Source organism: Pristiophorus japonicus, chromosome 1 (genome assembly GCF_044704955.1).
Source record: "Pristiophorus japonicus isolate sPriJap1 chromosome 1, sPriJap1.hap1, whole genome shotgun sequence".
NCBI lineage: Eukaryota > Metazoa > Chordata > Chondrichthyes > Pristiophoridae > Pristiophorus > Pristiophorus japonicus.
In genome coordinates, this window is record NC_091977.1 from 127,188,296 (window position 1) to 127,206,849 (window position 18,554).

At 42.1% G+C, this 18,554-nt stretch overlaps 1 protein-coding gene across 3 annotated transcripts in view; it reads right to left on the reverse strand.

The window, feature by feature from the left end:
• Positions 1–18,554, reverse strand: part of LOC139265728 (GRAM domain-containing protein 2B) — a 197,896-nt gene that overhangs the window by 20,414 nt on the left and 158,928 nt on the right. For all 3 annotated transcript variants that reach the window (XM_070883040.1, XM_070883031.1, XM_070883051.1), the window contains exons 3-10: positions 17,138–17,219; positions 14,940–15,009; positions 14,261–14,364; positions 13,215–13,310; positions 13,005–13,076; positions 9,711–9,791; positions 1,114–1,222; positions 257–373 (exon numbers count right to left, since the gene is read on the reverse strand). In XM_070883040.1, coding sequence (XP_070739141.1) covers positions 257–373; positions 1,114–1,222; positions 9,711–9,791; positions 13,005–13,076; positions 13,215–13,310; positions 14,261–14,364; positions 14,940–15,009; positions 17,138–17,219 — 731 coding nt within the window. The remainder of the gene's footprint in view (positions 1–256; positions 374–1,113; positions 1,223–9,710; positions 9,792–13,004; positions 13,077–13,214; positions 13,311–14,260; positions 14,365–14,939; positions 15,010–17,137; positions 17,220–18,554) is intronic.

Genomic DNA, 18,554 nt, shown 5'->3' on the forward strand with positions numbered 1-18,554 from the left:
CAGTGATGCAACCTCAGGACGACTCATGAGCCCACAGCCTGTCAGCAACGCAATAGTCGTTGGGCTGTGTCCTAAAATCATTTAAATTAGCAGGCAGGCAGCGCCAAATTAATGTGCTGTCTGGGCTTTTTAAATGGGCGTGAGCAAATCTCATCCCATGGCGCCCCTGCCCGTTTTCAGGCCTTATCGAATTTCCCGGCCTTAGAATTATTTTTGGCCAACATTTTGTATACATCAACCAGGTACTCGTACTCACTGTTGTCATGACTGCTTCGTCTCTTCACTTCAGGCATTTCTTTTATGTGATCAGCAAGCACAGGAATATCATCATTCTTTGCAATTTTCAGTAATGTTTGGGCCGCACTGGTAAACTCTGTTAATGACCAAATTAGTTATTTGTACTTGAACATTTTGCAAAGACAAAGCTGTGATCTAAGCATGTAGAATCTCACTGCACTCTACATGCTCAACATTACAGTTCAGAAACATTTTTACAACATTGATAATGTTGCAAAGAGCATTAGGTGAACACATTTAGAGCATTCATTCAAAATCTTGCCAGCCAAATAATTCATCATCATGCACTCTCAATAGCTCAGTAAATATTACATATCTTCCAGCTCCATGTACCTGCAGAGTGCAGAACAACCCAGTTATTTATTCTTGATTGTAATGGATATTATAAAATCACAATGTCCATGTTTTCAGCTTTTTGTAAGCTTTTAAAGTAATGTTGTGCTCTGAAGTAATTCTAGTGCTCACTAAAGTGCATTGTATTTTGTTTCATCATTAAATTTTAACATATATGTTTAATTGCTCCTCATTTCTGCATTAACATTTACCAACACAATTCCAGCACTAAAGTGCCTGGATAAATTGAGATTCTACCATACATTTTAGCTAACCAGATCTAATCTGGTCAAGTATTTAACAAAACTCTACACTCAGTTAAAAGATCAACTTTTGAATTCTAGAAAGCCAGGCAGACCTCAAAGTGAGTGACTAATCTTGTTAAAATTAAACACTAGTATACCGGATGATGTGAATTAACCGGTAATTATCAAAGTGGCAGCATATTCCTTTGAATTGCCTTAAATAATAAAAGCGACCAACCTTGAGAATTTTCAGACTCTGGAGTTTGAGATCCAGAGCTACTAAATTGCTCCAATTCCTGTCTTCTACACACTACAGCAAGATCAGACAAATCTTCTATATTGAATTCCTTTAAAAATAAAGACATTTCGTAAAGGCTTTCTTTCAGATTGTATGTACGCATCAATACAAACTAGTTCTTACATAAGTAGAGTCCAGGTAGTCTCATCTGCAGTCAGCAATTGCAACATAGGGAAACAAGTGTTGAGTATGTATTAACTATCTTCCACGTTCATGTTCAAACTAATGATTCGCTTCTCAAAATTTACCACGCACTCATCCGATTATGGGAATGCATGGTTAGAAACCAGCTGCATACAGCGACACTATTCCCGGCCAGAATGAGGATGATTGGGTAATTCCCCCATCAACCATGTCCGAGACCCCACTGCTGTAAGTGATTGGGATTGATTTTACACAAATAATGTGTGTGTAACTATCCTCCACTCACTAATTTTCTGGAGCAATCAGATGCTTTTATCTGTAATTTTGGTCATTTTGTACAGCTCTATTTTGTCGAGACTCTTTTTAAGTACTCTGTAGACGATTTGCTATAGTGCGCTGTTTAAATAGACTGCGTTTGCTGTAAAATAGACTCTTTGCTGTGTGTCCTGCCGTAAATCCTGCCTCATCTCCAGATCATTGGCTGACACAGTGCAACTCATTGGCTGAGACTGGTGTCAATAGACACTTGGATACAACCGGCAATCTTGAAGAACTTGATTATTAGTGACAACAACAAAATAAAAAGAGCCAATAGTGATTCAGCTGCAATAATGATCCTTTAACTTTTCTTAAAACAGCTAATTATACAAATGTTCATTAATCCTACTGTGAAGCATGCAATCTTTCTGGAAAATGGATCAATGACAATCAAGAAGGTCCTTCATGGGATTGTATTGGTGGCCGGGGGGGGGGGGGGGGAAAGAGAAAAGGGGAATGTGGAAGCAGGAAGGGTAGCACCCAATATGCAAGGAAGTACTGAGTTTTGCAACAGGTTGAAACGCAGTACTTCCTTGCATATTGGGTGCTACCCTGACTGAGCTACTGAGTTCCTAGCTGGTGATCGAGAAGTCACTCCATAGCTGAGCACACAAATGTTAAATAGCAACGCAATGAGGTATAAAGTAGTAAGAGATGTGCAAAGTAGCAAGATAAATGCAAAGAATGCTGCATTGACAAATGTTAGCAAGGATGCAAGAAGCAAGGTAGAATTGAAAATAGGGTAATGCAAATTACATTATACATATTATAAGGTAATGTATTGCAGGAAGAATTTACATGGATCAAATCAGAGTGTTTCAATACCGATTAAGTTTATGTTCCAAGGCAAAACTCACAATAAGAAAGCACATCATCAAACAGGATCCCATGATATTAAACAAGTCATTCTATATGAGGAAGCAATAGGAAAGATTTATTTGGGAGGGAGGCTCTGGAAATCATTTTGATTATGGAGATTGCCGTATGTGCCAAATTCTGACTGCATTTCTGCATGGGCTTCCACACCCTGGAATCTGGGTCATGACATTTATTGTATAATTTAAAAAACATAACCTTTCATCCCACTTTAGATTCAAACTAGTTCCCAGAGATGCATATAAATATGGTGAGAGTGCAAAAGAGATAGAGAATGCGACAGAAAAGTTTACAGCATAAAAGGAGCCAAATGTGTTTGTGCCAGCTCTTGGCTGAAGCGATGTAAAACTAATCCTACAGCCATGTTGTTTCCCAGAGATGCAATCCACTGCACTATTGAGTTTCTCCTCTGCCCCTGGAGTCACAGGCTATGCACAGCTGAAGGGAACATAGCTGAAGGGTGTAGGAAAGAAGTGCCCATAACATTGTACAGGTACAATATCCCAAAACTGGAAACAGAGGCCATTCCGTTTTTTCCGGATTTCGGAGAAGAAATCTGACATCCCGAATCAGGAAACCTTTGGGCTGAGTTTTGGGTATTTCCGGATTTTGGGGACAATCCGACGTCCCGAATCCGGAAACCCTGGGGCCGACTTTCATGTATTTCCGGATTTCGGAGCATTAAATCTGACATCCCGAATCCGGCAACATCGAGGCCGGGCTGGGCCACGCTGGTTTGCTTATTTTTTTGGATGTATGTTTGAAAAAGGTATCTACAGCTTAAAAGTCCGGTTTTCGGGAAATATTTCCGGATTCCGGACAACGACTCTTGCAATCTGCACAATGTCCAGTTTTTCGAACAATTCCAGTTTTTAGAATTCCGGATTCGGGACATTGTACCTGTACGAGTTTAAAAAACATTTTGTACAAGGTGAATGTGAATAGGCTAGTTCCATTACATAGTAATAAAATTAATACATGTCTGGCAGAAAGGGATAAGCAGGAACCCTCTCCCAGCCAGTCTGGATTTGGAACACAATAGCTTACTGGCATATTCATACTGGAATGTTGCAGATCCAAGTATAGACTAGACTCCGGGGCCCGTCCAGAACTGAGGGCTGGCGGCGCCCATGGAGCAGTGCCAGGAGAGTAACCTGACTAAATGCTGGAAAAACTTTTTAAAACATCCCTTGGAACTCTAGCGGACAGCTGACCTTCCTAATGCCTGTCTCACAACCAAGCCTCGGGCCACCTACTATCACCGCGCTACTTAGCGCCAAGCATTTGGCCAACACCTTGCCATAGGCATTTAGGCTTATACAGCAGTGCCTGGTCACCAGTCATCTTGGACCCCCTTGCCACTGGACAAAGACCTTGCTCAGCTAAGCCCGTGTGGTTGCCGGGGTGCAGTGACCATCCCACGTTAAAATAACTCACGCACAGGCATCTTCCACTTCGTTAATATGAAGTTCGGGACCTGGAATGTCAGGAACCCATTTCAGGAGTGGAAGCAAGTCTTCCTCGATTCCGAGGGACTGCCTATGATGATGAAGGAGACTAGCAAGTTAATCACATTTGTACATTTACCTGCCAACTGAGAATACAGCCAGGACTCTAACATTTTTGGTGATCTACTGAAATTTAAGTAAATGTTTATATGCCAGATAAGGACTTCTAGTTCAGGGAGACCTACCCTGTCAAACCTGAAACTTTCAGTTAAAGTATATGCTGTTCACTGTAGTTTGAAAAAAACATTAGCCTCAAATTAAATTTGAGTTTTAACTTTTACACCTGGCTCTAATTCAGCCTCATAGCAAAATAAAATAACTTAACTTCTACTCATCAGCATAGGGAATATTCACCTGTGGGTAGCACAACTATTCACTTCTGCATAAAGTTTACTTTATCAATTGTCAGATAAAAAGGTAGCATTTTGCTTCCGTCAATTGCTTACTGCCTATGTGGGCAAATTAATGGAATTGTCCCCCACTGAAGACTGTCTATTTTATTTTATAAAGGCTAACTGATAATAGAAAATACCTACAGCCGGGACTATGGCCCCAAATTTCCCCAGCCTCTTCGAGCGGCGTAGTTCGATGTGGTTCGCCAATTTTGAAGGGAAAAAAGCACCAAAAATCTACCTTTGAATTTGGCTGCTCCCTCGTTGTCCGGATCCATTGGCGCCACGCAGCAGACCCTGGGGGGGGGGGGGGGGGGGGGGCAGTGTGCCGAGCTTTGGCCGCTTGCTGAGCGTGGCCGGCGGGGCTTGGGCCCAGTGTGTTGTGTAATGCCGGCAGGGGCACGCATGACCGTTTGAGCGTGCGCACATGCGCAATGGGCGGTTCAGTTTGCGCTCAATCGGCCAATTAAAGGGAGAGCATCCTCAGAATAATTGGTTATGGAGCATACATAAAGGTGAGGTCTGAATATTGATTTGTGTGTGGCTGAGGGAATGGAAAGGAGTGCTGGATAGGTGTAAGAGAGGTGTAAGTGTGATCTTTGAACATTACCTGCATTTGAGTCCAAGAGATGAATGGCGCAAGAGCGTGCAAGGCGAACCAAGAATTTCCTCCATGAGGAAGTGGAGAAATTAGTGACTGTAATTTGAGGAGAAATAGTTGGAGCTGGATATTAGCAAGAGTGGTCCATCAAAGGTCTCACCCAAGGAAATGAGAAAAAGATGGAACCTCGTTGCAGAAGAATTCTCCGCTGGGGTCAACACTGCAAGAAGAAATGGCAGGACGCTGGTCAAGTAGTGAGTGCAAGTAATATCTTCATCTTTAAATTGAATTGCAGTGGAAAATGTGAGCATCTGTATGTGTCCCACCCATCAGAAGCACACCATGTCTGACAATTAATATTTTCACCTTTGCAGAAAAAAATTGGCCCACAACAAGAGGGAGAGAACTAGAACAGGAGGAGGTCCGCCAAATCTGCACCAACCGACACCCCTGGAACAGAGGGTTGCTGCCTTGCTGACTCGCATCGACAGAAGCTGGACCCACACGCGAGGGTGAGGGTGAGTCATTAAAATGCATCGTCGCCCTTCAAAATCAACCTGCTGACTGGCCTGCTTAACGTGAGACTACTCATGCCACCAATCCTGCCCCCTCCTGTGCTGGTAACCATTTGACTGTTGTGTTGTCTTTTGCAGAAGACGACGACACTCCTCAAGATCCTGAGGATCCAGATGCGTGCGCTCCAGACCAAGGCGGGTGGGGGGGAGGAGGGGTCCATGGAAATGTGTGCTCAGAACAATGCTGACCGCGATATGGATCAGGACATATCACGGGGCATCACACTGCCAGAACCCTCCATTAGCTCCTCGGCAACCTTCCATGGGTTCACACCTTCCGAGGTTGCGGGTTCGAGTGCCGGTCGGGAAATGCATCTTGGAACACCCAGTCCCCCACCGTCCCAGCCTGTGCCTCGCACTGGAGGACCACTAGGCAGACCCACGGCGAGGGGAAGGAGAAGCCGACCAGTCTCTGCTGAGAGGCAGCCCTTAGCAGAGGTTAATCAGGTTGATTCATTGGGCGAGGAGACCAATGCCCTCGCAAGATCACTCGTGGCGGCTGTCAGTGGGGTGCGTGATGAGGTCGCGACACTGTCGGATGAAATCTCTGCATTAAGACAGGAAGTCAGGGCGGGCATTTCAGAGGGTGTGCAGACGATGGCAGATGCCATGAGGGAACTGGCTTCTACAATAAGGGCACAAAGGCCGGAGACTCAAATGCCACTCCCACTTCACTCCACGCACCAGCCACCGGTCAGAACCAAGCCGGGCCCCCAACCCCCCCCATCACCATCACCGACCCTATGAGGAAGTGGGCTTTCCCCGAGATGTGGGTAAGGGATGGGTGCAGACTTTCTTTCCTGTTGTGGCTGTTGTTGTTGTTGTTGTTGGTGGTATCGTTGAAGTGCACTGTTAAAATTTACAATAAAAGATATTTTGCATCAAAACTGAATCATCCTCCATTAGGACCACGCAACAGTTAGGGTCAACTGTAAAAAGTAAAAATCCCTCACCCCTACAGTCATGCGCCCCTAGTCCTGGCAGGAGGGCTAGCCAGTGCTTTCTGCAGTCGGCAAGGTAGGACTGCGCTATTTTCTGTAGCTGATTTATCTTTTATTTATTTGTGATGATTTTGTGCAGCTGTTGTGCTGGTGTTATGAAAGTCTTTGGTGCTTTGGAATCCTCCAACTCACCTTTTTTCCCCTTCCCCCCCCCCCCATCTCTGGCTACCTACGCTGATCTCTTAAATGTAGGTAGGGTTTTTCTATGCCTACAAAAGTGGCCACATACACTGGCCTAAGTTAGTTTGGAGTAACTTTCAGCTGGTCAAATTTACTTCTATGGCCAGAAGAGGTGTAAGTGGCTTGTCATGCCCCCTTTTGGAGAGAACAAACTAAACTAGAAAAAAACCTAACTAACTGACTTACATTGGAGCAAGTTAAATGGGGAAATTTGCAATTTTTATGTTACTCCAAACAAAGCTACTTACTCCAAAAAAAAACAGGGCAACTCTTGGGGAAATTTGGGCCCTATAATTTTTGCTCTTAATGAAATTTTGTATCCTACAAATCATGTAGCATATGTAATATAGCGTAGTTCTCAGTACAATCTGGGATTTTCAATCCACTTCCACGGTGATCCTCAACAGACTTGCTGGTTTATACAATTCTGGGCCTGCATTCTTGGCTTATCCAGTTGAGCCATGTTGATTCAGTACAGTTCTCATTTTCTTGTTGCCGTGTGCATCAGCTTCCATACATCAAGTGAAAGGACCCCACTAAAGCAACTATGTACACTGTGTTCTTTCTCTTCCTTCCATCTATTCCTTTGGGGAAGTGCCTGGCCTTCACTTGGTAACTACCAATAAGCTTACCATTGTGGGCTATCATAGACATCTGTGCTCCATTACTCTGTGGTGCTACATGCCCTCGAGCAAGGGATAACCCAAGACTGAGGCGCTTAAGAATTTAGAGTTAAGCAAAGTAAGCAATACAACTTACTCTTAATTCCAAATTATCTGATCATTTTTTTTTGTAAAAGGACATTAAATTCCCAGTTTGTCATATTACTTACTTTGCTTAAATGATTGGATAATTCAATTTTTAAGCACAAAAACTGAATTGTCAAGAGTAGACTGCATTGTGCAGTGGAAAGGGAAAATCCCTGCTTAACTGCTATTTAAAAATTATTACAGTATGAACTTCTCTTACCTGGCACCCTCGGGACCTGGCCTGTGCCGGATAAGGGATTTTGCCGGATGAGGGGTGGTCACGTTAAATTGGATGGTACAGTTACTGAGCAAGGGGATATTGGGGCTGGCTGGCTTGGAGCTGGGTGTGCAGCAGAGAGATCATGGTTGTGGGGGGGGGGGGGGGCGCGGTGGATCGCGGGGTCAGGCCAGCGATTGCGGGAGTCGGCAGCGAGTAAGGACGTCTTGTCGGAGTTCTGCGCATGCGCCACCCGGTGGCTGGGAATGGTGCCAGACTAGGGGTGGTTCTGGATAAGGGAGTCCCAGATAAGGGAGGTTCAACCTGTACTACAATGTTATTATACTAGCTTATTTCTATCTTTGCAGGTTATATTTTCCCCACTAATAGCAGCCATCAATTATTGTAGAGATCTCTTACATGGATGTTACTCCATTTGAAGTTACATAAAAATCTGGAAATTGTTATATTTTTTTCCCTCTTTTCCAGAGGGCAGTTATAACCATGAACAAAACTAAACTATCAAAAAATGTTTAGGACAGATTTGTGTAGATTAATTTGATCACTGATGCATTTTAACTTAGCAGATGCAATCAGGATGACACCTGGAAAGAAAAGCCCATTTTTGAAGTAATAAATGGCTGCAAAAATAAAATATTTTTTGGTCCCGTTATTGTTAGTACACTAGATCAGACAGACAGAAATGCTCTGGTCAAAAGCAAAATACTGCAGATGCTGGAAATCTGAAATAAAAACAGAAAATGCTGGAAATACTCAGAAGGTCAGGCAGCATCTGTGGAGAGAGAAAGAGAGTTAACGTTTCAGGTTGATGATCTTTTGTTAATGAGATGCTACATTATAGAAATGCTCTGTACTTGTGTTTCTGATCAGAATCCGAGGGTGCTCTTCAAAGGGAATGCTCGAGGAAAAAATTACATCTACATCTGTGAACCTCATTTCTTACACAAAATAAAAAAATGAAACTTTCCATTTGTGGTTTTAGTTTTTCTTTCACTAATGGTGATCTTGTGCATCAAGATGTACACAAGAACATAATTAAAAGCTGGAGTAGGCTATACGGGCCCTTGAGCCTGCTCTGCCATGCAATATCATGGCTGATCTTCGACCTCAACTTCACTTTCCTGCACTATCCCTCAATTCCTTTGGAGAACAAAAATCTATAGCCCACCAAAAAAAAGTAATTTGTTGCATGAAGCACTGAGACACTTCTCAATGGCACAATAGACACCACATAAACACGTGTTTATTTCTTTCAAACATCAGAGATCTTTGTGCACACATTTTGAGAGTGCTCAAAAGTGATACAGGATGACTTCTAAGTGCTGCACCTCATGTCTTCAGTCCCATGAGTTTGGTGTAAAGTTATAATACACTGCTACTCCAACAGTTTACCCCTCCTTCCCCCCCCTCTCCCCCTCTCCTCCCCTCCTTCCCCCCCTCCCCCACTATAAGGAATATAGAAGAATTCTTTGCTGGGACTGCATTTTGTTCATTATTTGACATTTTTGTTCTGCACCTGGTATAGCTCTAAAGCCGAGGGAAATGTCAACATCCAGTGCGCCCAACATTATTTTTCAATACCAAAACACTTTGAAAAGTTATCACAGGAAGTCAAATGGAAATGGCTGTGATAACCTTCATCTGGAACAAATGAACTGCAGGCAAGTTTCAGGTTCACATTTTACCAGACTAGGGTTTGAAGTGATTTTTATGAGCCTACCCTGGAACATTCCCTTAACTGGTAGCTAACCTGTACATTTCTGAAAAACGTATTTAAAAAATCTTTACTATATACATTGAACTGGAATCTTAAAAATCTCCATGCGTCACTGATGCACAATATAAATATAGTAGTCAGCCTCTTGAATCAGAACAGCTAAAACTTACCAAGTCATCCTGCTGAGGATTACAAAAAAGAAAAAGGTCCATTCAGGGGACTATAAATTTCCACTTACTAGAGGCAAAGATGTTGGACGCTCAGATCTGAAATTATTTTCAAGAGGGGATGGGTTTGGACTGATATCATCAGATCTCTCCTATGAAAGGTTAAACATATACAACACAAGATTAGAATATTGGATTTTGTATAGAATTTTGTTCAGAACAATTCTAAAACCAGTAGTGCATAGATGAAATTGTTCTCCTTATGCTCAATACAAGAGCACAATAATGTGGGTTTGTATGTTCAAATCCTCAAGAGTGCTACAATAGCAAGTGCCCACACCCGTGACCCTTAATGCTGTAAGTCTAATGAAACAGCAAAGAGCAAAATGTAATTTATCCAAAATAACAAGAAATTCAGATTAGAAATAGATACAATGGCCCGGATTTTGGATAGAAATAATATGAGGCCGTCTGTTATGCGCTCACTGTTTTTATGTAGTAAATTGGACAGAAACTTAGGCCTCCACACATGTGCTGATAAAGGTGAAATCTGGAAGTTGATGTCCAATTTCCCCTGCTCCTCCAGAAGCTTTGCTGTACGGTACCTCGTCGACAGACTAGGTATTAAAATACATGAAAGGCGTGAAGTTGCTGTACTTACCCACTAGTTACCCGCCAAGAAAAAGTTCGGGCTGGTACATTCCGGTATAAATGAAATTTTTAATGGCATAAAAGTGTTAATTACTGCCAAACTCTGGCACTGAAAATTAAAGTGTGTGTGGAGTCTCATTCCTTCAGATTTTAATTATTGTTCGAGATCTAAAAAATGTTTTTTTTTTAAACTTTTTCTTTGTGTCTCATATCTCTCTCTTATTCCAATCTTCCTTTCCCTCTCTCTATTTTGTTTTCTGTACATGATTTTGCATTTGCAGCCTCATTATAATATTCTAATTTATACTTTCTGGTTTAGAATCTGCGGTCAGAATTTTAATTGGGAAGCAGGTTGGGAGTTGGGGGGCTCGGAAGTGGTCGGGAAACCTGGGAGAATGGGTTTCCCCTAGGCCCCGATTTGCATTTGAAACCTGTGTTTTCCACTCACAGCCAGTCAGATCGAGAGGCCAGTGAGGAGGGGGTGGGCAGGGGAAGAGAAATAATGGGAGAGAATGGGGTCTGCATCAAGGGATCTGGGAAGGGAGGGAAGAGAAAATAGTGGGGGGGGACGGTCCTGGAGAAGGATGGTGGGTGGGAGGGGGAAAGAGCCCGAGAACACGATCGAAGTCTTGTTGGGGGGGGAATAATCGGAGGCTTCGTGGGATGGGTTAGGCAGGGGTGCTGGATCCTGGAGGTAAGTATAAAGGCACATAGCTCCTGGATCCAGCAATTTTCGCCTTCCATTAGCTGTCAGGTTTCCCAATGCCGGCAAAACCCAATCAGCTACAGTAAAATTTAAAATGGTGGTTAAATCTGAGGCATGCCAGCCTCATTATAATATTTTAATTGAAGACCCGTCTCCTGGAAATAGGTTGGTTGCCTGTTTCCTGTCCCACCTCCGTTAAAACCAGAAGTGGGCGGGTTAGAAACAGGTTCTGGTCGGAATTCAGATTTTTAACACTAATTTCCCACCGGCCCCAACCCACCCGTTTCTGGGGGTTAAAATTCCACGTGGGTACAGGATTCTTCAGTCTGATTAACTGAAGAGACTCGCTGTTGCTTGACCTGCTCCCACACACCATAGATGCCCTGTAGAGGGCGCTGAAACGGATCTCTAAATACTGCAAGTTGCTGCTCAAAAGCCAACGAGAAGTGGGTGGGCAGCTGTAAGCTTAACGAACAGCAAGTGCCATTCTTTTGCTGCTGACTGCAAAATCCAGACCAAGACTACAAAGCATTTTAAATTGGGAGATGCATTTGTCCATGATAGTTTTAAATGTGATGGATGCTTCCATTTTTTTATGAAGAGTGTACTTATCCAGGTTTAGACTGAGGAAGATGAACTGTAGTACAAGGGTAGAATATTACAATTACCAATGGGAATTGAGAAGTTCACAAATGATAAAGTGTGATAGTCAGCCCATCGAGATGACAACACTGATCACCACAATTTATACAGCACCTTCACTGCAGTAATGTCCCAGGTCGCCTCAGAACTAAAATCCAGTTGTTGACCATGAATAACGAGAAGATAGAGAGGTGGTCAAGGCAAGGCTGAAGAGATATTTTGAAGGTGGGGAGAAATGAACCACGGTGCATGTGTTTAGTAGAGAATTCCAGTACGTGGGATGTGACGTCGGGAGATGAAGCCTGGTGTAGAGTAGAGGGGAGAAAGAGCGACAGACTAAAAAGTGGTGAAAGCAGGTTGAGATGCAAGGTTTGTTGCATTGATTAAAATTCAGCAAGACCACACAGGGACCTGTAGACTAGGATTTTGAAATCACTGCATTCGAGGATGGAAAACCCATGTAAGTTAGCAAGTAATAGGTTACTTTTTCCAGATACTGATGCATCTGCTGTATATTTCCAGCATATTTTGTTTTTAGAATTTGAATGCACAGCTATTAGTTGCTCCTTCTTGCTTCCTGTCCATGGATATGGAATCACAGACTTCAGGATTGGGGAGGTGATAGCGAGTGTGTGCAAGCAACAGAGCAAAAAAACCCACATTTTTGAACAGACTCTTTGTAGCTACAGATAATATAAACAGTAAAGACCTCTATTTCAATTTTCATGCAGACCAATTTCTGCCATCATACATAATTTGTGTTGCCAGGGAGGTCAGAATTTGAGGTAGATGTAGAGTCCGGCAGGGTTTAGCCTCTTTTCCACCTTGATGGAAATTCCATTGTTTTCAGGGTGGGCCTATAACATGCCCGCCTTCCAAGCGGCAGGTCTATAATAATCCAATGCATATGAGGGACGCAAATCACACAATGCCCTTAAACCCAGGCTAGTTTAAAAAGCCTTAGACTGGTTTCACAATGCAAATCTGGCAGAAGGAAGTAGGAGCAAATGTTCGCACATTCAGAGCCACTAAGTAAGTTTCAGGAGCCCACAAACACTGTGGCAAGATGCTGCAGTAAGTTCCTTTACTCTACTCAAGCTGGATATTGCACACGTGCCTGTCCAGGACGTGCAAATTGCCCTGACACTAGGATTTCTGAAGGAGTCAGGAAGGTGGTCAGTGGGTAGAAGTTCTTCTCTGCCCCGGATCGTCTACCACAAGATTGGTCAAGTTAAAGATTGAACAGCTTCATGGCACCATTTAATGTCGAGCCCGATTGAAAGGCTTGACATATTTTTCTGATACCTTCTTAAATCTAAAATAGTCTGATTTTCATAGATCTTAATTTTCAATTACTTGGACTCACCTCCAGATGCATACAAACGGATTTCAGAAGCTTATAGGCTGCATCCCTGGAGAGCAATGAAACAAACATAAACTGCAACAAAAAGTTTAAAAGAGCATTATTAAACCTCAGCTACATAGGAGTAGCACACTTGCTCTGAATTAAATACATTAAACCTTGTAAGACATCATTGCCAGAGTGGTTGGGCTCATTGCATAACTGGATATTCACCTTCTCGAGTTCTGTTGATATGCATAGAGCATTTGGCACCAGCAAGGCAGTTTTTTGTTTCTTAATCTGAGTCACAGTAAAGGCAGGTATTGAAATCTGAAATGTAAAAAGCAATGTAAAGAGAGTTACAAATCTTACACTTAATTTGTATGATGCCAGCTTTCAAAACCTTGAAGTTACATAAAATTTACTGAATTACATTTTAAAATCTCAATACTGTAAAACAACAAGGGTAAATTTTGCAAGGCCCCCATCTCCAACTGGGCTTGTATTCACTGGAGTTCAGAAGAATGAGAGGGGACCTCATAGAAACGTTTAAAATTCTGACGGGGTTAGACAGGTTAGATGCAGGAAGAATGTTCCCAATGTTGGGGAAGATAAGGGGGAAGCCATTTGGGACTGAGATGAGGAGGAATTTCTTCACCCAGAGAGTGGTGAACCTGTGGAATTCTCTACCACAGGAAGTTGTTGAGGCCAATTCACTAAATATATTCAAAAAGGAGTTAGGTGAAGTCCTTACTACTAGGGGAATCAAGGGGTATGGTGAGAAAGCAGGAATGGGGTACTGAAGTTGCATGTTCAGCCATGAACTCATTGAATGGCGGTGCAGGCTCGAAGGGCCGAATGGCCTACTCCTGCACCTATTTTCTATGTTTCTATGTAACCCATGCACCCATCTAGCAAGGCTCCATGCTGGGAGCAGGGTCGTTCAAAACTATCCCTTATATCTTTTGGGATTAAGTCAATACAGTTGCCAAGGCAGATGGACATGGGAAAACCAATGTCACAGAACTGAATATATTGTTCCCAAACAGGTAATGATCTACTTACAGCTCAGAATATGAGATAATGCAACGGTTTCAGTAATTTTATAAATTTGGGGCTTAATTATTCGCAATGATCTTCACCTACTTTTATTGATGCAGAAACAGGCCGTTCGATTCCTCTCTCCAGCCAATGGTCTACTTTACATTTCCTATTGCCATAAAGGCCAGTTTTAGCAAAGCCTTCCTTTCTCCCCTATACAAACAGTAAAAACCTCAAACCTTAATATCTCTTCCAAAGACTTTGGAATTAAAGCAGATCCAGTTTTCGGACACAAACAGTTTCCCTTGATATAGTATGTCCTTTTGTAAAGCACAAGTAAAACCTAGAAATAAAAATAGTGCTGATATTTTAGGTTTTATATTTCAGCAAGAAAGCACAATTACTTTTGCTGTCCCCATTCTTAAGTCAGCAAAATGCAGTAATTTGGCACAGCTGGTTAGAACTTTTTTTTTAAAAAAGTGTGAACACCCACCGAAGGGCAGACACCTAATTGATAAAGGTCTCATGTTACTGAGCCACACAAACAGGAGTTCCCATTTTCAATTCATGTCTTATGCGGAGTTAGCTGATCTCAGCTGGAGTAGCAATAGAGACATCAAAATTGGTTCCATGCCACTGGGCTTGGGGAGAGGTGGCTAGAAGAGAAAGCCAAAGTTTACACTCCTGTTTATCCAATGACTCCAACTGCCTAAGTGCAACTGTGTCAACAATGAAAGACAGGATTAAGTTTAGCTACAATGGTTGAACAGGCTGCTAAGGTTCACAGTGGTCACTAGAGACAAGATGCTAGGAGATGCCCAGCACCTGTGGAACCATGCACTATAACCCACACTTCAGCTAACTTCCAAAAAAAAACAGGATAGAAACATGTGTGGGTGTGGGTAGTTCCCCACTTACTTTGTTTTAATGATTCATCCTTTTCAACATTCTTAAAGATCTTGTGGTAGGTTGCATTAGTCTTTGAAGGCTAGAGGTAAAAAAAAAAACAGTAAATAATCACTTGCACTTCTCCTCTCCACCCATCCATATTAAAGAGGAACATGAGAAAGCGAAAGAGAAACGGTTAACAAATTCAGTTGTACCAATTTCCAATGTTTCCTATTTTTCTTTTCATTCTATGACCAAAAGGGTGGTAGATAACTAGTTCCTTGGCCTTCATCAGTGTCAGTAATTACTTTTTAGTGTATGCATGCAGCTTAATAAAACTCCAGATCAGTGTTAAGTTGACAGATCTTGGGCAAAGATGCTACAATTGGTAATAGTAGGTACTTTTTGTCAGTTCCGTGTAGTTCAGATCCTGGGAGACTAATCACTGTACATACTTTTGAATTGTTATAATGCTGCCGGAGACAATCAAAGAAGTAAATTTGCCAGATTCACCAAGTGTGTTCACTGGGATGACCCTATTTTTAAAACTGTTCAACTTCCTAGCAGACCACCTTAGGTGAATCCAAGAGGTTTACTTTGGAATTGCTGCTGGGTGCGCAATACCCGTGCACTGGAAGTGACTGCCCTAGCACGCACAAAACCAACACTAAAACTGTCATTTTCGAATTGTTGTCAGTCTTTCAGATTCCTGTAGTCAATGCATAGCTGATTAGATGCAAGAAGACTGGTTCTTCTATGCATGCGAAAACAGCTGGCACCCATGGAACTAGAGCAGGCACAAAGCATTTTTGAGGACTTGAACCTGCTCCATTTTGAAAGGTCATTGAATTACAAGCTGTAGTAATTTTTCCATACTGCTGATTAAGAATTCTTGTATTTTACTATCCTAATTCAGTGATTTCCTCCCAGGATTTCTTGATCAGCAACTTTGATGTTCCATTGGACATCACACCAGTTTTAGTTTGATGTTGAACTGTTCCCATGCATCATCGTACTCTTATACTCGCATGTTGTGATGCAAGACAGTGTGACTAGTAAACTGATGCAATGAATTGTCAGCACATTTAGTGGACCAATGGAGGGAGTCGTGTCTCTGATAATATGCTGTGATACCAATGGGTAAGTGCACCTCTACTGTGTAGAACTTGTGAAAGTCTTAGACTGACAGATGGCATCAGACTTGGTTTTTTTTTTTGGGGGGGAGGGGGGGGGAAGAAAATGTAAGATACATGTTTCCAATTCCAACCTTATGACCCCTGCTGGAAAATTCATGGATGTGAATATGATGTTAGAACAGCCTCAACTTCAGTAAACGCAGTTATTTCAGCAGTATACGGAGTCCCCAACCTCAGCTATTTTAATGTGAAAATATAGTCACTTGATCACTTGCACAGACCTCTTGGTATTCAAGCTCAGGAGCAGAATTAGTAGAGACCTGGGAATAGGATAGCCAGGCATCTGGTTAGTTGTAAGAGTTGCATGATCTGGAATACCAAGAGGGGAAATAAAGACCAAAAAAACATAAAACATTAGCGCACATAAGGTTACTATGCAGGTACAGCAAGTGATCAGGAAGGCCAATGGAATGTTGGCCTTTATTGCAAAAGGGATGGAGTATAAAAGCAGGGAAGTCTTGCTACAGTTATACAGGGTATTGGTGAGGCCACATCTCGAATACTGCGTGCAGTTTTGGTTTCCATATTGAAGAAAGGATATACTTGCTTAGGAGGCAGTTCAGAGAAGGTTCGCTAGGTTGATTCCAGAGATGAGGGGGTTGACTTATGAGGAAAGATTGCGTAGGTTGGGCCTCTACTCATTGGAATTCAGAAAAATGAGAGGTGATCTTATCGAAACGTATAAGATTATGAGGGGGCTTGACATGGTGATGTTTCCACTGATAGGAGAGACTAGAACTAGGGGGCATAATCTTAGAATAAGGGGCCGCCCATTTAAAACTAAGATGGAGGTGGAATTTCTTCTCTAAGGGTTGTAAATCTGTGGAATTCACTGCCTCAGGGAGCTGTGGAAGCTGGGTCATTGAATAAATTTAAGACAGAGATAGACAGTTTCTTAACCGATAAGGAGTTATGGGAAGCAGATAGGGAAGTGGAGCTGAGTCCATGATCGGATCAGCCATGATCTTATTGAATAGCAGAGCAGGCTTGAGGGGCCATATAGCCTACTCCTGTTCCTATTAAAATACTCACATTGGAGGTGGATTTTTTTCGTTCAAGTTTTGTCGCATACTCTGTAGGACTGGGTGGAAATACTGTATCATATGTCTTTGATCTGAAAAACAAATAAGTTTCAAATTATATCCAAGTTTATTAGCAGGTTCTAGGAGTTGTTGCCTAGATTAAATACACACAGCTGCATTCCAGTTTTATAGTATAGACATCCGCTTAGTCATGAATGCAAACTATGATGCAACAAGTTTACTGAAACAGTTTAGCAATCTTCATTGGAGAACATGTAGCTTTCCCAGCTCACTTATTAGTAACAAAGAGAAATGTCCCTTTAGAAGAATCATGTACTTTTCCATTACCCAAATCCTTTGAAACAGAGCTAGAGTTGTACACATCGAGGAAAAGTTAAGAGGGATATTGATGGGGTAAACAACATAGGGAGAAATAATATAACGGCCTTAAAAAGCATATAAATGAGGATTGCCTCAAAATTCAAAGATAAGAATGTCAAGTAGTGCTCTCTGGTATATTTCCAATGTTTGGGAAAGGAGAGGAATTCACTAACACAATCAATGATGTAAATGAATGGCTGACAACCTGTAACAGCAACCTTGCTACCTTCATAAATAATTGGGAATGCTATCAGTATAAAAAGAGGACTGGCACAGGAGACTAGGGCTGCACCTAAATCAACAAGAAACAAAAAACTTGCAAGGAACATTGATGTAGTAACTGAAAATCATTTAAAGCAGAGAGACAGGTATGGGAAAGGTGCAAAAAGATAACAAGGTCCCTTATGGTATAGATTGTAGAGTAGAAGGTAGCTAGCAGGTGGGCATAGACACAATAACCCCAGACACAATAACCCCAAAACATACATGCGCAAGAGCCCACGAATAAGCAGACATTGGGGGACATGCAAGAAAGCAAATTTGCATTAAGGCGCTTGTATATAAACACTAGAAGTATTAGAAATAAAATGACAGAAATGGAGGCTGTTGTGGCAGTAGGGACCTATGATGTGGTGGGAATATGAAACAATACTTGCGGACAATGTTGACAGGGGACAGAGTGCGAAACAGAAAAGGAGATATTATAGCCTTAGGGACAACTGGAGAGGCAAATAAAATTGAACCTTTGGGGACAGGGTAGGCTACAGAAGAGCTACTTTGGACAGAAATCTCAAATTTAAAAAAATCCAAGCCAAAACTAAGAGTATGCTACAAAGGCACAAGAACAATGTCTGAAAACAGGGAAGTTAATTTATTGGGGATTTCAATTAACTGCAATATAAAATGAGAAAAACAAGTGATCTAGAGTCAGAGTTGGTAAATGTAATGCATGACTGTCACAAGAGGCAGTGCTCATCGTAACATTGTATTTGTAAAATACCCCATACAGGAAATGGAAGTCACAGCACCTCTGAGGGACAGTGACC